Source organism: Geotrypetes seraphini, chromosome 4 (assembly GCF_902459505.1).
Source record: "Geotrypetes seraphini chromosome 4, aGeoSer1.1, whole genome shotgun sequence".
NCBI lineage: Eukaryota > Metazoa > Chordata > Amphibia > Gymnophiona > Dermophiidae > Geotrypetes > Geotrypetes seraphini.
Window position 1 is genome coordinate 110,653,420 of NC_047087.1, and position 20,709 is coordinate 110,674,128.

At 43.3% G+C, this 20,709-nt stretch overlaps 1 protein-coding gene across 1 annotated transcript in view; it reads left to right on the forward strand.

Moving 5' to 3' along the window:
* Positions 1-19,580, forward strand: part of ARHGAP31 (Rho GTPase activating protein 31) — a 260,085-nt gene extending 240,505 nt beyond the window's left edge. Inside the window, exons 9-12 of the mRNA XM_033941960.1 lie at positions 715-774; positions 4,445-5,107; positions 8,476-8,747; positions 11,666-19,580. Coding sequence (XP_033797851.1) covers positions 715-774; positions 4,445-5,107; positions 8,476-8,747; positions 11,666-14,170 — 3,500 coding nt within the window. The 3' untranslated portion in view covers positions 14,171-19,580. The remainder of the gene's footprint in view (positions 1-714; positions 775-4,444; positions 5,108-8,475; positions 8,748-11,665) is intronic.
* The last annotated feature ends 1,129 nt before the right edge of the window (positions 19,581-20,709 follow it).

Here is a 20,709-nt window from a genome sequence, read left to right on the forward strand (position 1 = left end):
CTTTCCTCTTTTGCTGTTCCTTCCGCTTTATCATTTTGGTCACCATTCTCGGCATCCTTTCCTCCTGCTGTATCTTTTTCGAGATGTGATGACCAAATCGAGGTATAATTATACCACAGGCCAATACAGAGGAATTATAATATCCAGTGTTTTATTTTCTATTTCTTTTCCTAATTCCTAACATTCTATTTGCTTTTTTGGTTGCTGCTCTGCTGGTACACTGCACTTCTTTGACCAAGGCGGGTGATACATTATTATGTACTACTATTATCTATTCATTCGTGTCCAACCCTTGGATACTCTGTAGGCCAGTCCTCGCCATGCTTCCCTGTTTTCCACAGCTTCTTTCAATTGCTTAATGTTCTTTCCCAAATCATTCTTGAGACTATCCAGCCAATGGGCCTTTGGTCTCCCCTGCTTCCTTTTACCACTGACCATTCTGAGTAGCCTCTCTTCCCATAGCCAACTCAAAGTGCCGGGAGGGTGGCAATATATGACATACCAACTGCAGCGGTCATGTGGCTAAATGCTATGGGTTGGGGAAAGACCTGGTGGTTTATCCCATAAAACCTTCACCATGAAACTCTTCGGAAACTATATAGTCAACTCAATTTATTATTGAGGCATACGATTTTGAGGACCAGAGCCTACTTTGTCAGTTTTAATTGAGATTATACCTCGCAATAGCTTGCGATTTTTTGTTTGTTTTCACAGAAAAAGCGACCATTCGACCTGCTAAAAGTATGGATTCCTTGTGCTCTCTGCCCGTTGAAGGTAAGTCTTAACCAGCCTAATAGCTGCTCCATGGGGATAAAATGGGAATCAGCGACATTGTGGGGGTTTATGCCTGTGTTGGGATAGCTGTATGTTAGTGTGTGTGAATACAGGAGTGTGTTTCTCTACAATATATATACTGCGTCCATTCTCTTGTCTTCAGACATAAGTGCAGACTTCCGTTTACTATTTTTAACTCCTCCAAGTTCATTTTGGAAACGGACAGATTAAAAGTACAAACCAAATCTTTTCCACTTTGGAATCCATTTGTAACAACACCCCGTATACTAGGGTTATCATATTTGTGAAGTGAAAAAAGAACACACGTGACCCTTCCCCTGGCCTGGACCCTCCCCCACCAGTCATACCATTGCCCCACCCCACCCCCCACCTTTCACCAGTATCACCCCTGCCCCTCCCCACCTTTCATCATTTCTTTAGTCCCCCTTCCCATCTTCTGTACCATTGTAGTGCTTCCCTCCCTCCAACTCCCAATGTGTGAGCTTCTCTCTCTCCCTCTCTCCAACCCCCTCTCTCCCCCATGGGTGCTTCTCTCTTTCCCCCTCCCTCCATTTCCTACCAAGGTTACTGAGCTTGTATTCTGGAGCTCTAAACGGCTTACAGGCTAAATAAAGAGCCTTTGATGGCGAGAATCAAATCATTCTATTAAATAATTATTTAAACTAAATTCACATTTATATTGACTAACTTCAAGTTAAAATTTGACCTCACTTAGTGAATTCAATTTCATGAGGCCTAAATGACTACATTAGTAGTTTGTCATTTATTCGTGATGAAAACTCTTAGCCACCAGACTAAATTCATAAAGCAACTGGAAAGCCTGCTGTGAAATATTTAATCCAGGCAGGGCTCAAATCATCTTATTTGATAACCATTATAAGTTCATAATAGTAATATTGCCTAACCACATTGATTTATCATTTATAAAAACTACTTCTACTCCTTGGGCAATGTGCCTCCAATTCCTCCCTCATCTCCTGGGCTATATGCTTCTAATTCCCATTGCAGCTCATCTAAAATGCGGAAGTGGAAATCAACCTATCCTTCTGCTCTTCTGTAACACACAGTGTCTCTCCCAGCCTCTTTCAGGTTACATTTATAATGTCCTTTTCTCTCTTTTAAGGCTGTGCATTGGTCTTTCTGTACTACATAACTAACTTGCTCTGAGCACAGACATCTCTCCCGTCTGTCTCTTTTCCTCTTGCACCTCTTTTTTGCTTGTCACCTTCTCTGGAACAGCCTCTCTCTTGTAGCACACCAAGAACCCCCCACCACCACCATCACCATCACCCCCACAGCCTTCCTCAGGAGGTATTTGTCCATTTGCCTGTGATCTAATAATACCCTGTTCCTACATCCTGCTTCTTACCTAACGTGACCATTTATTTTTTTCATTAAAGGGGACATCTATTAATTGTCAATTATGACGTCGGAAAGGAAGTTCGGGCCAGTCAAGCAGCGATTGGCTGGCCCCGAACTTCCTCTCCGACGTCAAAATTGACGTCGGGAAGAACAAGAAGCAGCGGCGGCGGCCCAGGTTTTCAATCTGCGCGGCAGTGAGGGAAAGTTATCGGCCGTCCTGGTGTCCTCATGCACAGCTTCCTGAAAATGGGACATTTTTGGTGTCCCAAAGCGGTGGGTCGGGACAACGGGACGGTCGGCCCAGAAACTGGACTGTCCCGTTGAAAACGGGATGTATGGTCACCTTATCCTTACCTTATCTTCCCACATAGGGCCTGTTCAGTTCTGCCTTTCTCCCATCCAGTGTCTGTAGGATAAGACCTCAGTGAGTCAGGCCTTTAGCCAGTGAGGAAAAGAACTGTTCAAAATTATCTCCTGCGACTTCTGTTTACCTTGCAGACCTACATGTACCACCAGTGTTGTTCCAAAATAATAGAATAAAGACATTGTTCGTGTTTGAAGATAGGTGGTTTGCTGGATAAAAAGCACAGATACTTGCTTCTCAATTAATGGTGTGAAGTACATGTGCTGGCTATGTGTGTATGTGTTTGGAATTGTAATAATATTTGGTAGTCCCCTCCTCTCCCCACTACCAAATTAGGTTCTGCAGCAAGGATTCCTTTTAATGTGCCTTGTAAAATTGAAAGCAACCCTTTAAGTGCTTGATGTCCATTGAAGTAAACATAGAAACATGATGGCAGATAAAGGCCAAATGTCCCATCCTGTCTGCCTATCAGCATCATCCACTATCTCCTCTCCCTAAGAGATCCCACGTGCCTGTCCCAGGCTTTCTTGATTTCAAACACAGTCTCTGTCTCCACCACCTCTTTTGGGAGACTGTTCCATGCATCTACCACCCTTTCTGTAAAAAAGAATTTCCTTAGATTACTCCTGAACCTTTCACTTCTTAACTTCATCCCATGCTCTCTCACTCTATAGTAGATTCAATCATCTTCCCGGCTTAACCCCCGTTCTTACTAGGATAGATCTTAACTAAGGAGCTGTTGATAAAAGCTGAGTGCATGGCTCTACCATGAAACTTTTGCTCATAAACTAAAGTGGCATATCGCAAGAGGAACCCACAGCTCATTGTATGGGTCAGTAGAGTGGGCAGACCTGATGGGCTATGGCCCTTATCTGCCGTCATCTTCTATGTTTCTATGTTTCTATTGTAAAATGTCATCCTTTCTGTTTGTGTCTGAGCCATGATTGGCTCAACTGGTGACACTAGACCTTTCATCGTGGCCGAACTGAAACAGCTGCGTTGAATCATCTTCTTCACCTTTCCACATCACTGTCGGTGCCTCTCCTCCTCTCTGCCCCAGTGGCATAATAAGGGGGAGCAGAGGCCCCCACCCCGGGTGCCGTCTTGCTATGGGTGTCAGTGCATCTCCTTTTCTCCACCCCCAAATACCTCTTGAAAAGTTTGATGGCGTGAGCAGCATCTGCCACCCTTTGCTCGCACTGGCCTTGGCTCCCTTCCGACATCACTTCCTAGTCACGGGTCTAGGACATCATGTCAGAGGGGAGCCAAGGCTGGCACAAGCAGAGGGAGGAAGATGCTTCTTGCGCCGGCAAACTTTTTTCAACAGGTATGCGACAGTACTAGTGGCAGCAGGGGGGTGCTTGAGCAATGGGAAAGAGTAAGGACGTATCCATAATTTGGGGGGGTTTGGAGGGGCATCGCTCCTGTCCCCAAACGAGATCAGGTGCTGCTATGATGCCCCCAAACTGACAGCCAAGTGTAGGGAGATTCATCGTGGTCGATTCAGTGCTAAAACGGCCACACTGAATCATCCTAGACCCAGGAAGGATACACTAGAGACCACCATGGGGTCTGATGCAAGGTATCTGGGAAAGGATGGTTGAGTTGGGAGTGAGAGAGGGGGGGGGGGTGTGCCATTAGAACCCACTTCTCTCAACCAATCTCTCTATATTGCTCTGGACCTGGTGAAAATTTTCCCATGTTATCTACACGTACAAATCCAGGATAAAATTATGATAACCCTGCGGTAATTGCGTGGGAAGTTTTCTGCATTTGAAAATGTGTATTTCAGAATATTCCAGGAGTATGTGATTCATTTTATTTCCACAATATTATTAGTATTTCAGTACTCTGGGAAAGCATGGACTATTTGGTTAATCTAGCTGTCAGATCTTATTTTGAATAGTTTATTTTCTCCTTAAGGTGAAGATGAAAAAATGAGTCGTTTCAAAAGGTCTATTGCTGCAGGAGGATTTTTCATCCCTGTGCTGAAATCTCGCACTGCTGGAACTAACAGCACTTATGATCTGAGCAACCGGGAGAATGAATGGGAGCAGGAGGGGGCTGTGAGAGCAGAAGGCAGGACAGAGCTTCAAGAGGACAAAGGCAATTCCAAGGCCCCACTACTGAGGTCACCCCCAGAACAATTGAAAGTGTTCCGTATTCATGAAGACCTAGAGAACGAGCAGACATCCCCAAAGATTCGGAGAATGTTCTACAGTTCCAATGACAGCTCTGCAAAATCCAACTTCCCGGGCAGCCTCTTTCCACTGGAAGCCTCCCCTCGTCATCAGCGGAAAGCCATGAACATCTCAGAACCTTTTGCTGTGTCAGTGCCACTGCGGGTGTCAGCAGTCATCAGCACCAACAGCACCCCCTGCAGGGCACCTGCAAAAGACAAACCTTCACTGTCCAGCCTGGATGAACTATCTTCTTCAGGCTTAGAAAGAGCTATCATGGCAGGACTTGAAGGAGATAGTAGCACAGGACCAGATGGGCCTACTTCGACTGCAGGGAAAGGACAAGAGGAGAAAGAACAGGCGGCCAAGATCCAGAGCCACACTGTCTCTGTAATGGAGACATCAGGTAATATGGCTTTAAGTCAATTTACTGCTGTAATCCTCAGATACTGATGCACATGACAGTGGTTGAAATCCTGAATGTTTATAGCCAACAGTCTTCTTTGCTTACCTCATCCCCATATGATTTGCTTCTGCTGACTTTCATTCATTGTTAGCTTGGTGAAATTTCACATGGAGTGGGGGTTTTCAGTATATATTAATTGCGGGGGATGGGGGGCAGATTCTCAAAACTAAAATCTGCCTTTAACGTGCAAGTATTTTAGCGGTGGATTATCAAAACGGCTTACCGAGGTCTTTTCGGAGTTTTCTAACAGTCTCTGACATAGCAACAAGGTCGTTAATATTAAAATGATCACTCCGAGCGATTCTCTATAATCACCAAGTGATTATCTAACCTTGTGCCACATTTGCAGCCAAAATTTACCGACAAATCTGAGCTATCGTTGCCTTACTTTCTGATCAGTGCCTGAGCGCTGATTGGCTCAGGCACTGACAAGAAAGTAAGGTCTAACAGCTCAAATCCCCCACCAACACAAATTAAAATAATTTAAAAAACAAATTGAAGAACTGCAGGAGAGATGCCCACTCTCTCCTGCTGCCAAGCAACGTCCTCCCACACCCCATCTGGCAGTGGGAGAGATGCCTGCTCCCGCCGCCAAGAGATGCACCCCTGACATCCCCTCAACAGCTGGAGAGATGTCCACTCTCTTCCACTGCCATGCAACCCCCCCCTCCATGACTCAGGCCAGCCATCTAAGTAAGTTAAGGGGGAGAGGGCGGGGGTTTTCAGAGGCACAGGGGGGCTGCTTGGCGGCGGGAGAGAGTGGGCATCTCTCCTACTGTTGAGGGGGCATTTAAGGGTGTGTTACTTGGTGGTGGGAGAGAGTGGGCATCTCTCCCGCTGCCTAGGGGGTGTTGGGGTGGGTTGCTTTGCAGCAGGAGAGAGTAGGCATCTCTCCTGCTGTCGGGTGGAGGGAAGCTTGACTTCGGCGGCTCGATTTGTTGTTTGTTGGGGTTTTATTTGCTTTTATTCTGCACATGGGCACGTGCAAATGTAGCAAATCTTCGCTACTCTCTGCCAACCTCATTTGCATGAGCATTTATTTTGGAGAATGACTCGCTTTTTAAAAAATCACTACTATAGTGGCTGCGACAGTGGCCTGTCATTTTTTAATGCAAATGTTTGAGAATCTAGCCCTGAGTTGATTCAATTTATTATGTACACAAACTAAGCACAGCATACAGTCATTAACATTGCTATGCAGATGCCAGTATTCAAACATATTTATGTCATTGGCAGCATACATTCTTTATTTTTAAATCATCAGTGGCTCTGTGGATCAATTTGAACATTTTATTCAGAAAGCAGTCAAATTTATTCTTCCAAAAATGGGGCATGATTTGGGACAGGTTAGGATTGGTGATCAAAGTTATATATTAATCACTGACTGTACCCAGCCCCTACATGTATAATTTATCCATTGTCGTGCTGATAGGTGAAGAGCAGATATAACTTTAAATGCATGACCAATCAGTTAATATTATGTATCAATTTTCAGAGCTGACGTTTAAGACTGCTGTAAATATGCATAATATTAAACATGTAAATGACAGGGCAGATGGCAGCAGTCAAGTTAATCTAAGCACTGAGGCTTAAATTAATGTTTAATAATTACCACAATACATGTAGGTACTGTCACTGAATATACAGCCCATGCAATAGCCAGCAGCTCTATCCATCTAGTTTAGGCCTGTAAATTTGCAGGCTTAATTTAAATGTATAATTTTTTAAACAGAGGCTGGATATGGCCACTATTTGAATAATTTTCAAGCCTGCTCTCACGCTGCCCCACACCAGGCCTCATATTTTAACGAATAGTATCTGGCTGTTTTTTTGCCAGATTTTAGGCCTTGTACTACCCATACATGTTTTGAAAATTCAGGGCTATTGAAGTTATAAATTTACCGGCTGCAATTTTGAAGCACAGAAATGGCTGTCATGATACTTACCACACAGTAAAAGTTGTTTCTGTGTGGTCACCGTATGAGAAAATAATGGGTCCTTTAGTCTAATGCAAGCTGCTCTTCAGGTTATTTACGGAATTTTTAATATTACTGTTGTATTGGGTCTGGGAATCAAGAACTGCTAGGTTATTCTGGGATCGATCGTCACTAAGTAATTGTGTCACCATCACTACAATCTATTTGGTTCCAAAACTGAGCCATAGATAGAAATGCAGTGCAAATACCTCACAGCTCAAAACTCCTTCCTTTCCTGGCTATTCCTCTTTGAATCCCCATGGTCCTGAGAGGGAACTTTCTGCAGTTTCTCCACTATTATAAATTATACTTTTGTGTGGATTTGCACTTAAGAAATGCGGAGGGAGAAATAATGAGGGTAATTGTTTGCTTGCAGTTTGTACCATCCTACTCTGAGTCAGTTGCACCTTTTAGGATGAATCACCATTAACAAATCTCCCCCACCCCCACTGTTTTGTCACAGCTAATAGCTTGCACTTAGGTAAGGCAGTCCTCGAGGCTAGGCTATCATTAATGAAGTGAACATGAAAGGAAGGCATACTTGCTGTCAATCTCTTTAGGTTAAAACAAGGGAACTAATAGCTCTGTGATGCAGATTTGGACACCTGTTGGCAAAAGAACCATCATGTCTGCCAGAGGATCTAGGATTACCTACCATGACTATGGGCTAGATTCACTAACCTGCCCGATCCGTGGCCGATCCGTGGCAGGCCGATGAATTCACGATCGGCCAGCCCAGTCAGTGTTCAAGATTTTTGTTTAGTGAATCGCATCCCTGCCTACTTTGCATGCCGTTTCCCTCATTTGCATGCACGGATCGGAATCAGAATCGGGTCGGAGGGAAATCGGGTCACAAAGGGCTCGCAAACCGATCGGTACATGATCGGTTTGCTTAGTGAGTCTAGCCCTATGTTGGAAGAGGGCAAGGCAAACCTTTTTTTTTTTCTGTAAAGGAAAAGTACTACTGTACTAAATCACAGAAGAGGTCACAGCAATGTTTCTCGTCTAGGGCCCTTCTGCCTACAAACAAGTCTAGTTTAACAAAATATTTAAATTGGTTTGTAGATCTTAGAGATATCTCAATCATGTTTGAGGATATGCTGAAGATCAGATGTTTGGAGGGAGCACAAGGACAGGAGTGAAGAACTGTTTAGTTCCTGGAAAAGTTACATAGAAAGTCATCAATCCATATTATATATTCTTCTGTTAATTGTGTCCCTGCAAAGTGCTGATTTTCCCTCAGCATGTTTGCTGTCCCTTTCCTAAACAGCTACAGCAAGGAAAATGGGTCATTTACATTTATCCTCACCAGCCTCTTGTTCTTTCTGTTAGGTTTCATGATTGAGGAAGAAAATTCAGCTAAAAAGCCTGAGCCCATTGATCCCTCAAAGCCAGCAGCAGAAAACGCAATAACATCCATTGATTACTTCCAGTGGGAGGAAGGACTCGTTTTGGAGCAGAAACATTTGTTAACCACAGACTCACAACCAGATAATGAGATGGACAATGGCAAAAGTTTGTCACAGGATGACAACAAAGCCAAGGACAATGACCAGCAGAAGACTGTAAGAGCTCAGGCAGAAGATCCACCTATTGCTGAGGAGGTATGAGGAAAGGAGAATACAGTTAACTTTGCTTTCGATAAAATCGTCTCACTGGTATTTAGAAGACAATTCTATAAGTGGGTGCCTCCATTTAGGCACTCTGAGGCCACATGATAGGAACCTATTTTATAGCAGAACCTGGGCACATACTGTATATACTTGAATATAAACTGATCCAAATATAAACAGATAACATTCTCCCCCCTCCCCCCCCCACTTTTATTTTAGGGGATAAATATTAACTTGAATATAAACTGAGGGTTTATATTCAAGTGCCTCTCAGCACTACACCCACCCACCCCTCCCGAACCTAGGTCCCTCTCCCTAGGTCCACCTTAAATCCTGGTGGTCCAGTGATGTAGTGAGCCAAACCGGGATGGGAGCAATCCCTCCCTCCCCCGAGGTGAGGTGTTGGGTTCTGTCCTGGTTGTCAGTTGGCTATAGCATCACCATACACCCCTTCCTTCTTTCCCTCCTTGCTATAGAATCAATGTGCGCCCCCCTCCCTTCCTCTCTCTCTCTTGGAAAAGCAGCGTAGGACTTCCCTCGGGTCTACCTTAATCACTGGTAGTCCAGCGGGGTGAATCATGGTAGGAACGATCCTCTTCTGCTCCTGCCCACACAGTCTCACTGAAAAAATGGCTGTTGCGAGTTGCCACAGCAATTTGCGAGACTTGAAGCAGTCTCATGAATTGCCACAGGAGCTTGCAGCAGCCACTTTTCAACAAGACTGCGCAGGCAGGAGAATAAGAGGATCACTCCTACCCTGATTCAAATCGCTGGACGACCAGTGAGTAAGGTAGGTCTGGGAGGAGTCCGCTGCTTTTCCGAGGGTGGGAAGGAGGGGGCATGTAGTGATTCTACAACCAGAAGGGAGGGGGATGCGCATTGATTCTACAGCACGGAGGGAGAGAGGGAAGGAAGGGGCATGCGGTGATTCTACAGCTGGCTGATAGCCAGGACTGGACCCGACACCTCACCTCAAGAGAGAGAGGGATTGCTTCTGTCCCAGGTTGGCTCACCACACCACTGGACCACCAGGATTTAAGGTGAACCTGGATATTAAACGAGACCCCCGTTTTGGCCACAAAATCTCAGTTTATATTTGAGTATATAAGTCAGGCTCTGTTATAGAATGCAAGCATAGTCTAGGATAGGCACACTTATCATTCAGGTGCCTGCAGTTACACTAGCTATAAAGTGGCATATGTGTAGTGCCTAAATGCAGCAGGGACACATGTTACTTACAAAATTCTGTAAGTTACCTGTGTAAGTGGGAGCCCCAGCTATGCCTGGCCATGCTCCATTCCTCCATATGCCCTCTTTGAAAATACGCTCTATGCAACTTAAGCAGAGAAAAATATTTCGATTCGATTCAATTCACCCTGTTGAATCGATTTTTCGATTCGATTCACTGTTAATGACACAGCTTTTTAAGTTTAAACATTTTATTTAACCAAGGCAATATCATATCAAAAATTCCCAGCTTCCATCCCCAGCCCCCCAGACTCACCAGCCCCCCAGCCAATTCCCAGCTTCCATCCCCAGCCCCCCAGACTCACCAGCCACACTTCCGATTCCCAGCTTCCATCCCCAGGCCCCAAGACTCACCAGCCTGCCGATTTCAGCTTCCATCCCCAGCCCCCCTGCTGATTTCAGCTTCCATCCCCAGCCCCCCCCTGCCGATTCTCAGCCCCCCTGCCGATTTCAGATTCCATCCCCAGCCCCCCTGCCGATTTCAGATTCCATCTCCAGGCCCCAAGACTCACCAGCCCCCCTGCCGATTTCAGCTTCCATCCCCAGGCCCTAAGACTCACCAGCCCCCCTGCCGATTTCAGCTTCCATCCCCAGCCCCCCTGCCGATTCTCAGCCCCCCTGCTGATTTCAGATTCCATCCCAAGCCCCCCTGCCGATTTCAGCTTCCATCTCCAGGCCCCAAGACTCACCAGCCCCCCTGCCAATTTCAGCTTCCATAAATCGCAGGGAAGAGAGAAGAAATGCAGGGAAAGAGCCAGCCAAAAATAGTATTTGCTGCTGCCGAGGTCTGATGCATGAGGTCCGCTCGCTCGCCGATTGACTCTCCCACTCCTTTCATTTCTTACGATGTAACTTCTGGTTTCGCAAAACCGGAAGTTACATTAGATGGGTAGAGTCCGGCGGCCGGCGGCATGAAATATCCCGAACTTGTCTTGCAGCTGAATCGGTAAGTCCGGTTTTTAACAAAAACGAACCGATTCAAATCAATTCACCTGATTTGAATCGGTGAACCGATTCGAATCATGAATCAGAGAGCACTAGTGTGCCCAGACACACAGAAGTGTTAGTATTCTAGACCAGTGGTTCTCAAATCTGTCCTAGGGAACCACCAGCCAATCAGGTTTTCAGGATATTCCTAATGAATATGCCTGAGACAGATTTGCACACCTCTCACCTCCATTATATGAAAGTCTAGACTCTTCTAGAATTTACGTGCATTACACATATACTGTATAAATGCAAGTGTCTAGATTATGTAATTGCCCTTCTCGTGTGCATCCTTCCTTGGGGAGCACCTAGATTGCTTGGGATTTTGCAGTTTCATGGAAGGAAGAAGCAGAAAGAATATAGATGGGGAAGAGACTCTATTTAACAGATATAGACTGAATGGAAGTCTAGTGAATTCGTTTCTAATTATTTGTTAAATTTTTCATGAAAACAAAGTGCCAAATGGTATGAAAGCTTCACAGAATGGTGCAAAATGAATACAGCAGTGAGGATGAAAATAATTTTACCTTTAATATGAATAGTAATTGCTGTAAGTAGCAGATCACAGATGACAGAAAAGCCCTTCCTAAGATACGACTAATCATATCAGTTATGATTTATATCTGTTGATATGTAACTGACTAATAAACAATTGAAATGTTTGGGTGTTTCAGGATGATGAAGAACATGGAATAACCTTACTAGAATCATTGTGGCCAGAGATACAGCAGGAGCTGAAAATTATTGAATCTGAGGAAGATTTGCCTTTCATGACAAATGGCATCCTGGATACCAGCCGAGCTGAATCGCCTTTGGGACTTGGTTCAGAATCTTGTACTTCCCTTGAGTCAGCCAGTTTCTCTAGTAGCTCTGGACAAACCCCCACATTACTGGAGAAGGATGATATGGATAAATCTTTTCAGGATGTAGTTAAGACCTCTGCACCTTGCTTTGTCTCCAAAGAAAAAGCACAGGAAATTGACAATCAGAGTCACAAGTCTGAGATGAGCCCACAGGAAAACTGTACATTGAATTTGCTAAAACTGGAAACTGATAAGCCTGGAAACCAGCTAGAGGAACCTTCTGTATTTGAAGATGCTGGGAATGATGTTTCCCTACCTCAAAATGAGAATGTTCATTCTATGCATCCGTTGCCAGAACTCTCTAGAAATGAACCACTCTCAGATACCAGAGAGGTGTATTCTTGTCCACACCAAACTAAAGAGGAAAGCAGCAATAGCATTGCACAGCCTGCACTATTGAAAGATGATAAAGATGACTCAATCTCGACTGTATTTGGAAACCAGCCTGAGAAGGACAAGCCAATGAGTAGTTCATGGGCAATTCCAGAAAAAAAGAATCAACTTTCAGAACTAACTAGCGAAGCGAAAGGTACACAAGAGAAACAAAGGAGCACACTGAACAAACCTCAAGAAAGTTTTGACCATGAAGAGGAGGAGTCCTGGACAGACACTACACAGAGCTTGGAGTTGGTGGAACCATGGGAGGATCACCAGTGGGTCACTAGTCCACTTCATTCACCCAAGTTCAAGAATGTTCAAGAAATGCAGTGCTTTCAGCTATTAAAAAATGGTGAATCAAGAGAGTTTCATAGGAGACCAGAATTTAGTCGAAGTCTTTCTTTGGATAGTAAAGATACTCGAATGGGTCAGTGGACTGTAAAATTGACCTTCATGAGCAGAAATGAAGATCTTCTACAAGTTAACTCAGGATCTGAAAAGCTACCCAGTACACTGCAGTTTCCACACGACAGCTCAGATCCAGATGAGTTGTATGAAAACTGGCTTGATCTTACAAAAATGCCTTCCAAATGTGAAGAAAAAGTGGATTCCCTTACTGAGGAGAATCCATCTAATGGAAGCATACAAACTACAGAGATGGGACTCATCCCCACAAAGATGGTAGACATAGTCTCTCCAAATTCAAGCCCTGTCCTATCTTTATTACACCCTAATTCACCCAACAGCTCTTTGAAAATAAAGAGCTCAGAAGGTCCATCTAAACCTGTAAATGCTGCAACTAAGGCAACTGCTTTGAGCCAAGAGAGCTGCTTCCTGCCAAAAGAGTCTGAATTGGCTAATCCTAAAGGTGAAGGAATTCCTTATAAAATAAAAACCAGACCTACTTCACTGAATTTGGACACTATCTTCCCTACAACAGAATTTTTTAAGCTTGAGAACCTGGGTTTGTCCATATCATCTGGGAAAAAGGAACTAAAAATGGCAACAAGTAGTTTTATACCAACTGGCAGCTGTAAAATCTTGGACCAACGTAAACCTGACTCATGGAGATCTCACTTTGATGCCCAGGACTTGGAGATAGATTACTTGGCAGTTGCACATGCAACCAGTGGGAGACGTAATTCGGCTCCTGTGAGTGTGTCTGCAGTAAGGACATCTTTTATGATTAAAATGTGCCAGGCTAAAGCTGTACCTGTTATACCTCCCAAACTTCAATATACACAAATTCCACAGCCATTGCAGGCTCAAAATACAGATTCAGCACAAATTTCTCTTGAGAAGGAGGAGAGTATTGGTCAGACGGATCCAAATTTATCCTGCAGACAAACTTTCAGTCCAGTCCGAGGATATCAGGACTCTCCAAAAAGCCCACGGGCAGAGAAAAAAGCCAAAGAGGAAAAAGAGAACAGTGACCCAAGTATTCGAGATCTCACATCTTCCAGGTACGCTGCCTTCAACCCTTCTTTGGACTCATCACTTTCTAACCGCATTTCATCCCAGGAGGCACCAGTGCTGAGGCGAAAGCGTACCTCTGATAGTGAGACTGCTGGAGAACCACCATTGTTCTCCAAAATGGAAAGATCCTCTGGGTTTTCAAAACCTTCCTACAGGTCTCGACCAGGAAGGCCTCAAAGTCTCATTTTATTCAGTCCACCCTTCCCCATCATGGACCATCCGTCATCAACAGACTCCAGGATCTTGCTGTCCCCCATAAAAAGCCCTGTTCTAAACACTTCCCAGGATTCTGTATGCAGTGAATTGTCTGAGAACCCACAAACGCCAGATGGGGTCACTCTTAGAAACAAAATGACCATTCCAAAGAATGGCCAAAGACTAGAGACTTCCACCAGCTGCTTCTATCAACCCCAAAGGCGGTCTGTGATTCTGGACAGCAGGAATGGACAGCAGATAGAGTAGCAGCATACACTACTGGGTTCCCTTGCAAATGCCAAACTTGTATTATTATTTTAATAGTAAATAATCTATATAATGAGGAATACAGATCCTTTATTTTATATTTAGAACACTTTCAGCCTGTTTTACAAAGCCGCGCTATGGGCTTCGGGGCCATTACCGCGCAGTAGCCGCTAGCGCAGTTTTATAAAACAGGCCCTTTGCTAATGAGCTGGCATTCCTACTATCGTATATTATTTTACAGAATAGAAAAAGCAAACCATACCTGTATACTGTTCCAGAGAGTCTGGGTAGAAGTTTCCTTCTTCTCTCAGCATGAGATACAGTGGAGCCCATGTGAACAAATAGGTGTGAAATAGCCCTGTTGAATTTCTTTGTGAGCCAAATTAAAATAGCACATATGGAAGAATATCATATTTTCCATTCTATGCAGAGTATTAGGACAACAGAGGAGTCATGAGAATAAGATATCAATAATTCAGCCACGGGTGTAAAATTCAAGATACATATGGTCGAAGACTCGACACTGACAGTGTTTCGGTGTCTATGCCTTTGTCAAGTGTCTCAAAAGCTTATTACTTTATCACATGAATAAAACACTCAACTTAGGTCAATGTTAGGAGCGAACAGGGCAGTAACTGGTGTCCAAAGCAAAGCTGAGGGTTTAAAAACGCTTTCTTTTTAAAGATGCCTACAATTGATTTATCACATATATATATTTACTTCATTATCATTTGATCTGCCACATCTTCCCTACTGTTCCTCCCGTTTATGTGCTTTTTCTTAATAAATGGTAGTTCCTCCCTTTTTCCTGTTGTTCTCATGTCACAACCCCAACCAAGTACGTCAGTCTTGGAAGGTCTATGTTTATTATTTGTTGTTTGTTCCCTATTTTATTTAAATTTTGTATTCCAGGAGAAGCGTTTTATCAAAGTTTAATAACTTATGAAACTATGAAACCTGTGTTGAATGCTCTATTCATGTGATAGTGTTTTGGAGTCTATGCCTTTGTCAAATGCCTCAAAAGCGTATAACTCTGTCAGTGTTGAGTCTTTGAATCTCCACAGTGCTACAATCAATAAAGTGTATCTTGAATTTTACACCCGTGGCTGAATTAGTGACATCTTATCCTCACGATTCCTCTGTTGTGCTGTGTTCTTCTTGTCGGTGAGGCCGCCTTGGGCTTTTTTTCTTCAGTGTCTCGCAGAGTATTAGACTGTTTCTAGAGAAAACTGGATTTTCTGTAGCCTGGGATACCTTTGTTCTTTGAAGAGAAGCTTGTATCCAAAGATGGCAGACTCCTTGAAAATCACATAGTCCCCTTCTCCAGTGAAGGGTGCCCTTGATATAAGACTGGAAGAGGGAAGTGGGGCAGTATTTACTAACCACCTCCATTACTTTTTTTTCAGGGCTGGTTGATCCAGTTCTGATTTTACTTCCTTATATGATGGACTTGTAGTCCTAGTCTCCCTGTTCACTTCCCTAAGACATGAGGGACTGAAAGTGGCATAGACTCCTATACTTCTCCTGCAGCAGATTCAGGAACAATGCATGGCCACATTAAGAACAGTGTGTGGTTGGTTGTGCATGCTGTACCTTTTTTAGAGGAAACACTGGTAGGGACAGTTGGCCCTTTTGTCAGCTGGGAGCAGAAGTAAGCAGCAAGAATCTTAAAATCTACACATCCTGAGTTATACAAGAGACACTCATGGTTTCTTTTTTTATTATATAGCAAAGGTTGGGGGATGACAATATCAGGACCCCCCCCAAGTCCAATTTTGGGAACCCCACTGGCTATGCCACTGTTCCAAAATCTTCACTGCCTTTGGGGTACAGGTGCATTCAATGCCCCACTCTGTACTCCTTTGTCTGTACAGAGAGGAATACTGTATTTTAAAGGCTTTGTTTCTTTAGAAACTAATTAATGTGAAATGGCATGGTTGGTTTGACAAACTATTTAGCACTTTCAACTTTTAAATAGATATGATTTTAATTGCTCTTCACTCTTTGATGTACTGGAAGTTTAAGTTTCATTAAACAAAACTAAATGAAAGTGCTTTATTGGATTTCTCCCTGAATTTTTGCAGATTGACAAACATTTCTTTAGTCATTGTACATTGGGGGGGGGGGGGTGTTCCTAATATTCTCATCCCCCAATCCCCCCCAACCTTTGCTATATAATCAAAAGAAGAAGCCATGAGTGTCTCTTATAAAGTAATGCTTTGATGTTTATGAAATGTGCTCATATATAGAGAAGACAAACATGGATTCTCAAGTCACTACCATGATCATCACAATTTCCCCCAGTGTATGGGAAGATAATATTTTACCCCAGTCTTCAAATTGGATATTATCTTTGCTGGTAGGGATGCCATGCTCCACAAGTCGAAGACATCTCCCATTTACAATAGCACTTATCAGGGCTGCTTTGGCCACTAATGCCAACTCTCCTGCACATGCTCAGTTAGACCTGAACTGAGCATGTGCAAGAGAGCCAGCATTTGTAGCTGAAGCACACCTGCGTGAATTAAGTGCCATTGCAGGCGAGGTTCAGGTAAGCAACATCTTCAGCTGGTGGGACTTGGCATTCCCACTAGGCATGAAGGCAGAGGGTGCCTGAGCCAAAGATGAGAGGGCCCAGGCCCCCTTGCAGCTATGCTACCGTTTGGGATAGCCCCTTCTTTTCCTGTCCACTCCCCTAATATATTTTGTATGTTAATTTCTGCTGTACGGTTATAATGATCCCTTATTATACTAACATCAGAAAATTTCCTCAAATTACTAAGTTTCCTGAGAGTTGCATTTCTATTAGAATATTAAAGTATGCCCTATCTAAAATTGTGATCACGCTTTGGTCCATAATCATCTTCTGCATGGAGGGCTGCTATTCAAAGGTACAACACTCAAAACTATTTATTACATGCAGTCAGTGGCATACCCTGCCTTTCTAGAAGATATTGCAGCTAGCACTTAGCCTTAAGTATGTCTTGAGAACCATCATTGTGATGCCAAGATTAAGATGTATGACAGTCCCAAGGCAGAATAATATTTTATACACCCCCTAGTCTTTTCTCTGTAGGACTGGTATCACTGGTATCACTGGTAGTCATCTTGCAAACACTATAAAGCATGGTTATTGCAGAATTCCAGAGCCAGCTTAAGCATACCCAACGCCCTCAACAAAACCCTTCAGTCATTTGCCCTTCCCCAGTGGTAGCTCAAACACTACACTGCTTGTAGTTTACCAATCCTTCCCCCACCCTACCTCCCTATCCTGTATTTCTCCTTCTCTTTTCTAACCTACATCCTGTAGTCCAATATTACTCCTTCCCTTTCTCCTCCCTCCCTACCCAAGGTATCTGGCACTTCCTCTCTTCTGTTCCTACATCTTTGTTGCTTCTCTGCTGTCACTGCCATCAGCAAATCATAGTGCTGTTGCTGACTGCTACACCAGTGCTAGCATCACCCCCAGGTTTGCACTGCCCTAGGTTGATTCAAGGTCTACCTACCAGAAGGCCCAGCTCTAACTATTCTTTCCATTAATTGTACTGCATCATAGATTTAACCACAATGTAAATTTTGTACAGTGAACTAAGAATGCCAATGATGTATGTAATATGAGGCTGTGGGATATAAAATAGAGCAAAACTTATTTCTTTGTGAACAAAAAACTAAACCAAGTAGGACTGCCAATCTAGGAGATTCAGTGGCAAATGTGTATTACCATGTAGAAGACCTGCTTGTCATTTTCTGGGCCAGGCTTCTGCTGTGGTGGCAGCAGTCAGAGCCCATGGGCTGGGAGGAGTGTAGGTGGTTGCTCAGCTAGACTTAGGTTCTACATGAAGCAGGGTCCTCAGAGGGAACTATGATTTGTGGCTTCTAGTCAATGACTGCCATTACAGCAGTTTGGAAGAGTGTTATAAAAATAGGGGCAGATGCCCTGGCTAGTTATGAATGCAGGGTTATGGCACCCCAAATTTAATGGAAGGTGAGTGTGATTTGAGGTGGTACCTTCAAAGTGAAAGGGAAACAGCTGAGTATAAAAATAAGTACAGCTACTGCAGTTACAAATTACCTCCATTATGCAAAAAAAATAAAAGTACTTCCCACGCATCCTCCTAATGTGGCACCTGCCCATGCTTTCAAGAAATGTACAGAAAATGCTGGGGCTTGGAGTTTATTATATTTCTCACTATTTCAACACAGGGTGTCAAAGAAAATGTTGACATGTTCCTTTCATACAAGATTTTAAAAAAGAAAAGGAAAACACAACACAGAATGAAAAGATAAATGAGTGGACTAAAGGCTAGCTGAAACTTACCTGAAATTCAAATTTGATCTTGTTTAGGCTGAAAATGCAGGTGCATTTCTGGCTAAAACTGACTACCACCTCCCCTTGATCAAAAGTGGAACCCACTCCATCCCCAAACCAAAATGGGCTTGCGTGTTATTAAATAACAACCACTTTGAACTTAATTTATATCTCCATAACAACTGGAACTTATGTAAACTTCCTAACACACGTTCAGTACAGGCAGTCCCCGAGTTACAGACGCCTGACTTAAGTACAACTCGTACTTAAGAACAGAGTCACAGCTTCATTTGATTTCACTGAGCAGTATTTCCAGTGGCATAGGCTCCTACACTTCTCTTGCAGCAGATTCAGGAACAATGCATGGCCACATTAAGAGCAGTGTGTGGTTGTGTATGCTGTACCTGCTTAGAGGAAACGCTGGTAAGGAAAGTTGGCCCTTTTGTCAGCTGGGAGCAGAAATAAAAAGCAAGAATCTTAAAATCTATACATTCTGACTTATATACAAATCCAACTTAAGAAAAGCTTTAAAAACACAGCTCGTTCTTAATCTGGGGACTGCCTGCATATGCATTTGTACTCTAAACAAAAGCACCCATTTATAGTGCTTCTGATATTGTTACCTTCTGCAGTAGAAATGAACAGGTCTATGTAAGAGATACTAACTACCTTTGTGATGGTGGGCAATGAAACTAAACTGGACAGTAAAAGAACAAATAGTGAGCGCTTGATAAGTGTGCTTATTAGAATTCACTCTAAGAGGGCCATATTTGCAAAAGGTACTCTCGCCCAACCTAGGCCTTTTGTAAGTAGAACCCAGCAGCTTCTCGCCGGGGCCTGGAACAAGTGGCACAAACAGCAAGCTTATGAGTTTGTGGTACAGATATCCAGAGACTCCATGGTTCCTAAATACCAGTATCAGCTACTTAAGCCACAGAGGTGACTGGGCCTCCGACTCCTGAGCTGAATGTTTCTTCCTGCAGTAACCCAGCTGAATGTTAATTTTGTTGTATGTTAAAGATGTTCTGCTTTGTAACAGTCTTGCCCATTTCTTTATGTTCCTGAATCTCAATCATTGAGATTAAACTGGAGTTTTGTAAATTGAAATGCTTGTCTTATGACATTTATTGTAATATTGTATTTGGGGGCGTGGAAGGGAGGGCAAGTGACCGAATAAGACTGAAGTATCCACAACCTAGTATTTTTCTTTTTATTGATGCCTACTTTCTATCAGAACCATTTCCCTTAAGAGCAGCTTTCAACAGTTCAAATTTGGGCCCTCTAAAAAGGAATAAATTAGCCTGTTAGGATTATTTAGCAATTTTAATAGTTATTGATCCACTTTTTAATTATCTTACTTCTTTAAAGATTTTAGTCAGACTCCTACATCAACAAAAGATTTGGACAGAAGACAAGGCAGGGGGTTTATATAATTTCTCTATATCTATTTAGAGTCCTCCGACCAGTATAGGAGTTCTATTTAAAACCAATACATAGTGCAATCCCACCACAAAAGCTTGGTCCTAAGGAAGGAATAGGGTTACTATAAGGCTCCAGCAAAAAAAAAGGATGGATTGAAATATCCGGGTTTTTCTTCAACTGAAAGCAATAGAAATAAAATGTACAGATAGACACATTAATTCATTCAACTTTTTATACTGTTCTCCCAAGGGAGAGCACAGAATGGTTTACATGAACTTATTCAGATACTTAAACATTTTTCCCTGTCTGTCCCAGTGGGTTTACAATCTGTCCAATATATCTGGGGCGATGGGGGGAGGGGGGGATTTGCTGAGGGTCCCAGGGAGCAGTGTGGGTTTGAATCTACAACCTCAGGGTTGTGAGGTTGTAGCTTTAACCGTTGCACCATACTCTTCCCCTTTCTGGGTTATACTTCCATTGAAAGCAATGGAAGTAAAACTCGGCTGTCTCAATCTGTCCTTTTTCTGGTACCATATGATAACCCTAGGGAAAGAGCAACAGAATAAAATAGTGTTGATGGCAGGAATAGGGCAGTTTGCTTTGAAATAAGAGAGACTATATTCACTTGTGCATAGTCATGTAACAGAGCAGCCCTGCTTGCTCTCAGTTTGCAACTTTCTCATTAAAAGATCAGCCACCGCAATTAAGTCAAAGTAACTTCCAAATCTGATTATGTGGGATCTCATTTTGGACGTATAGTACCCCCTCTTGAACATCTCTGCACAAAATAACTGAAAATGACATGAGG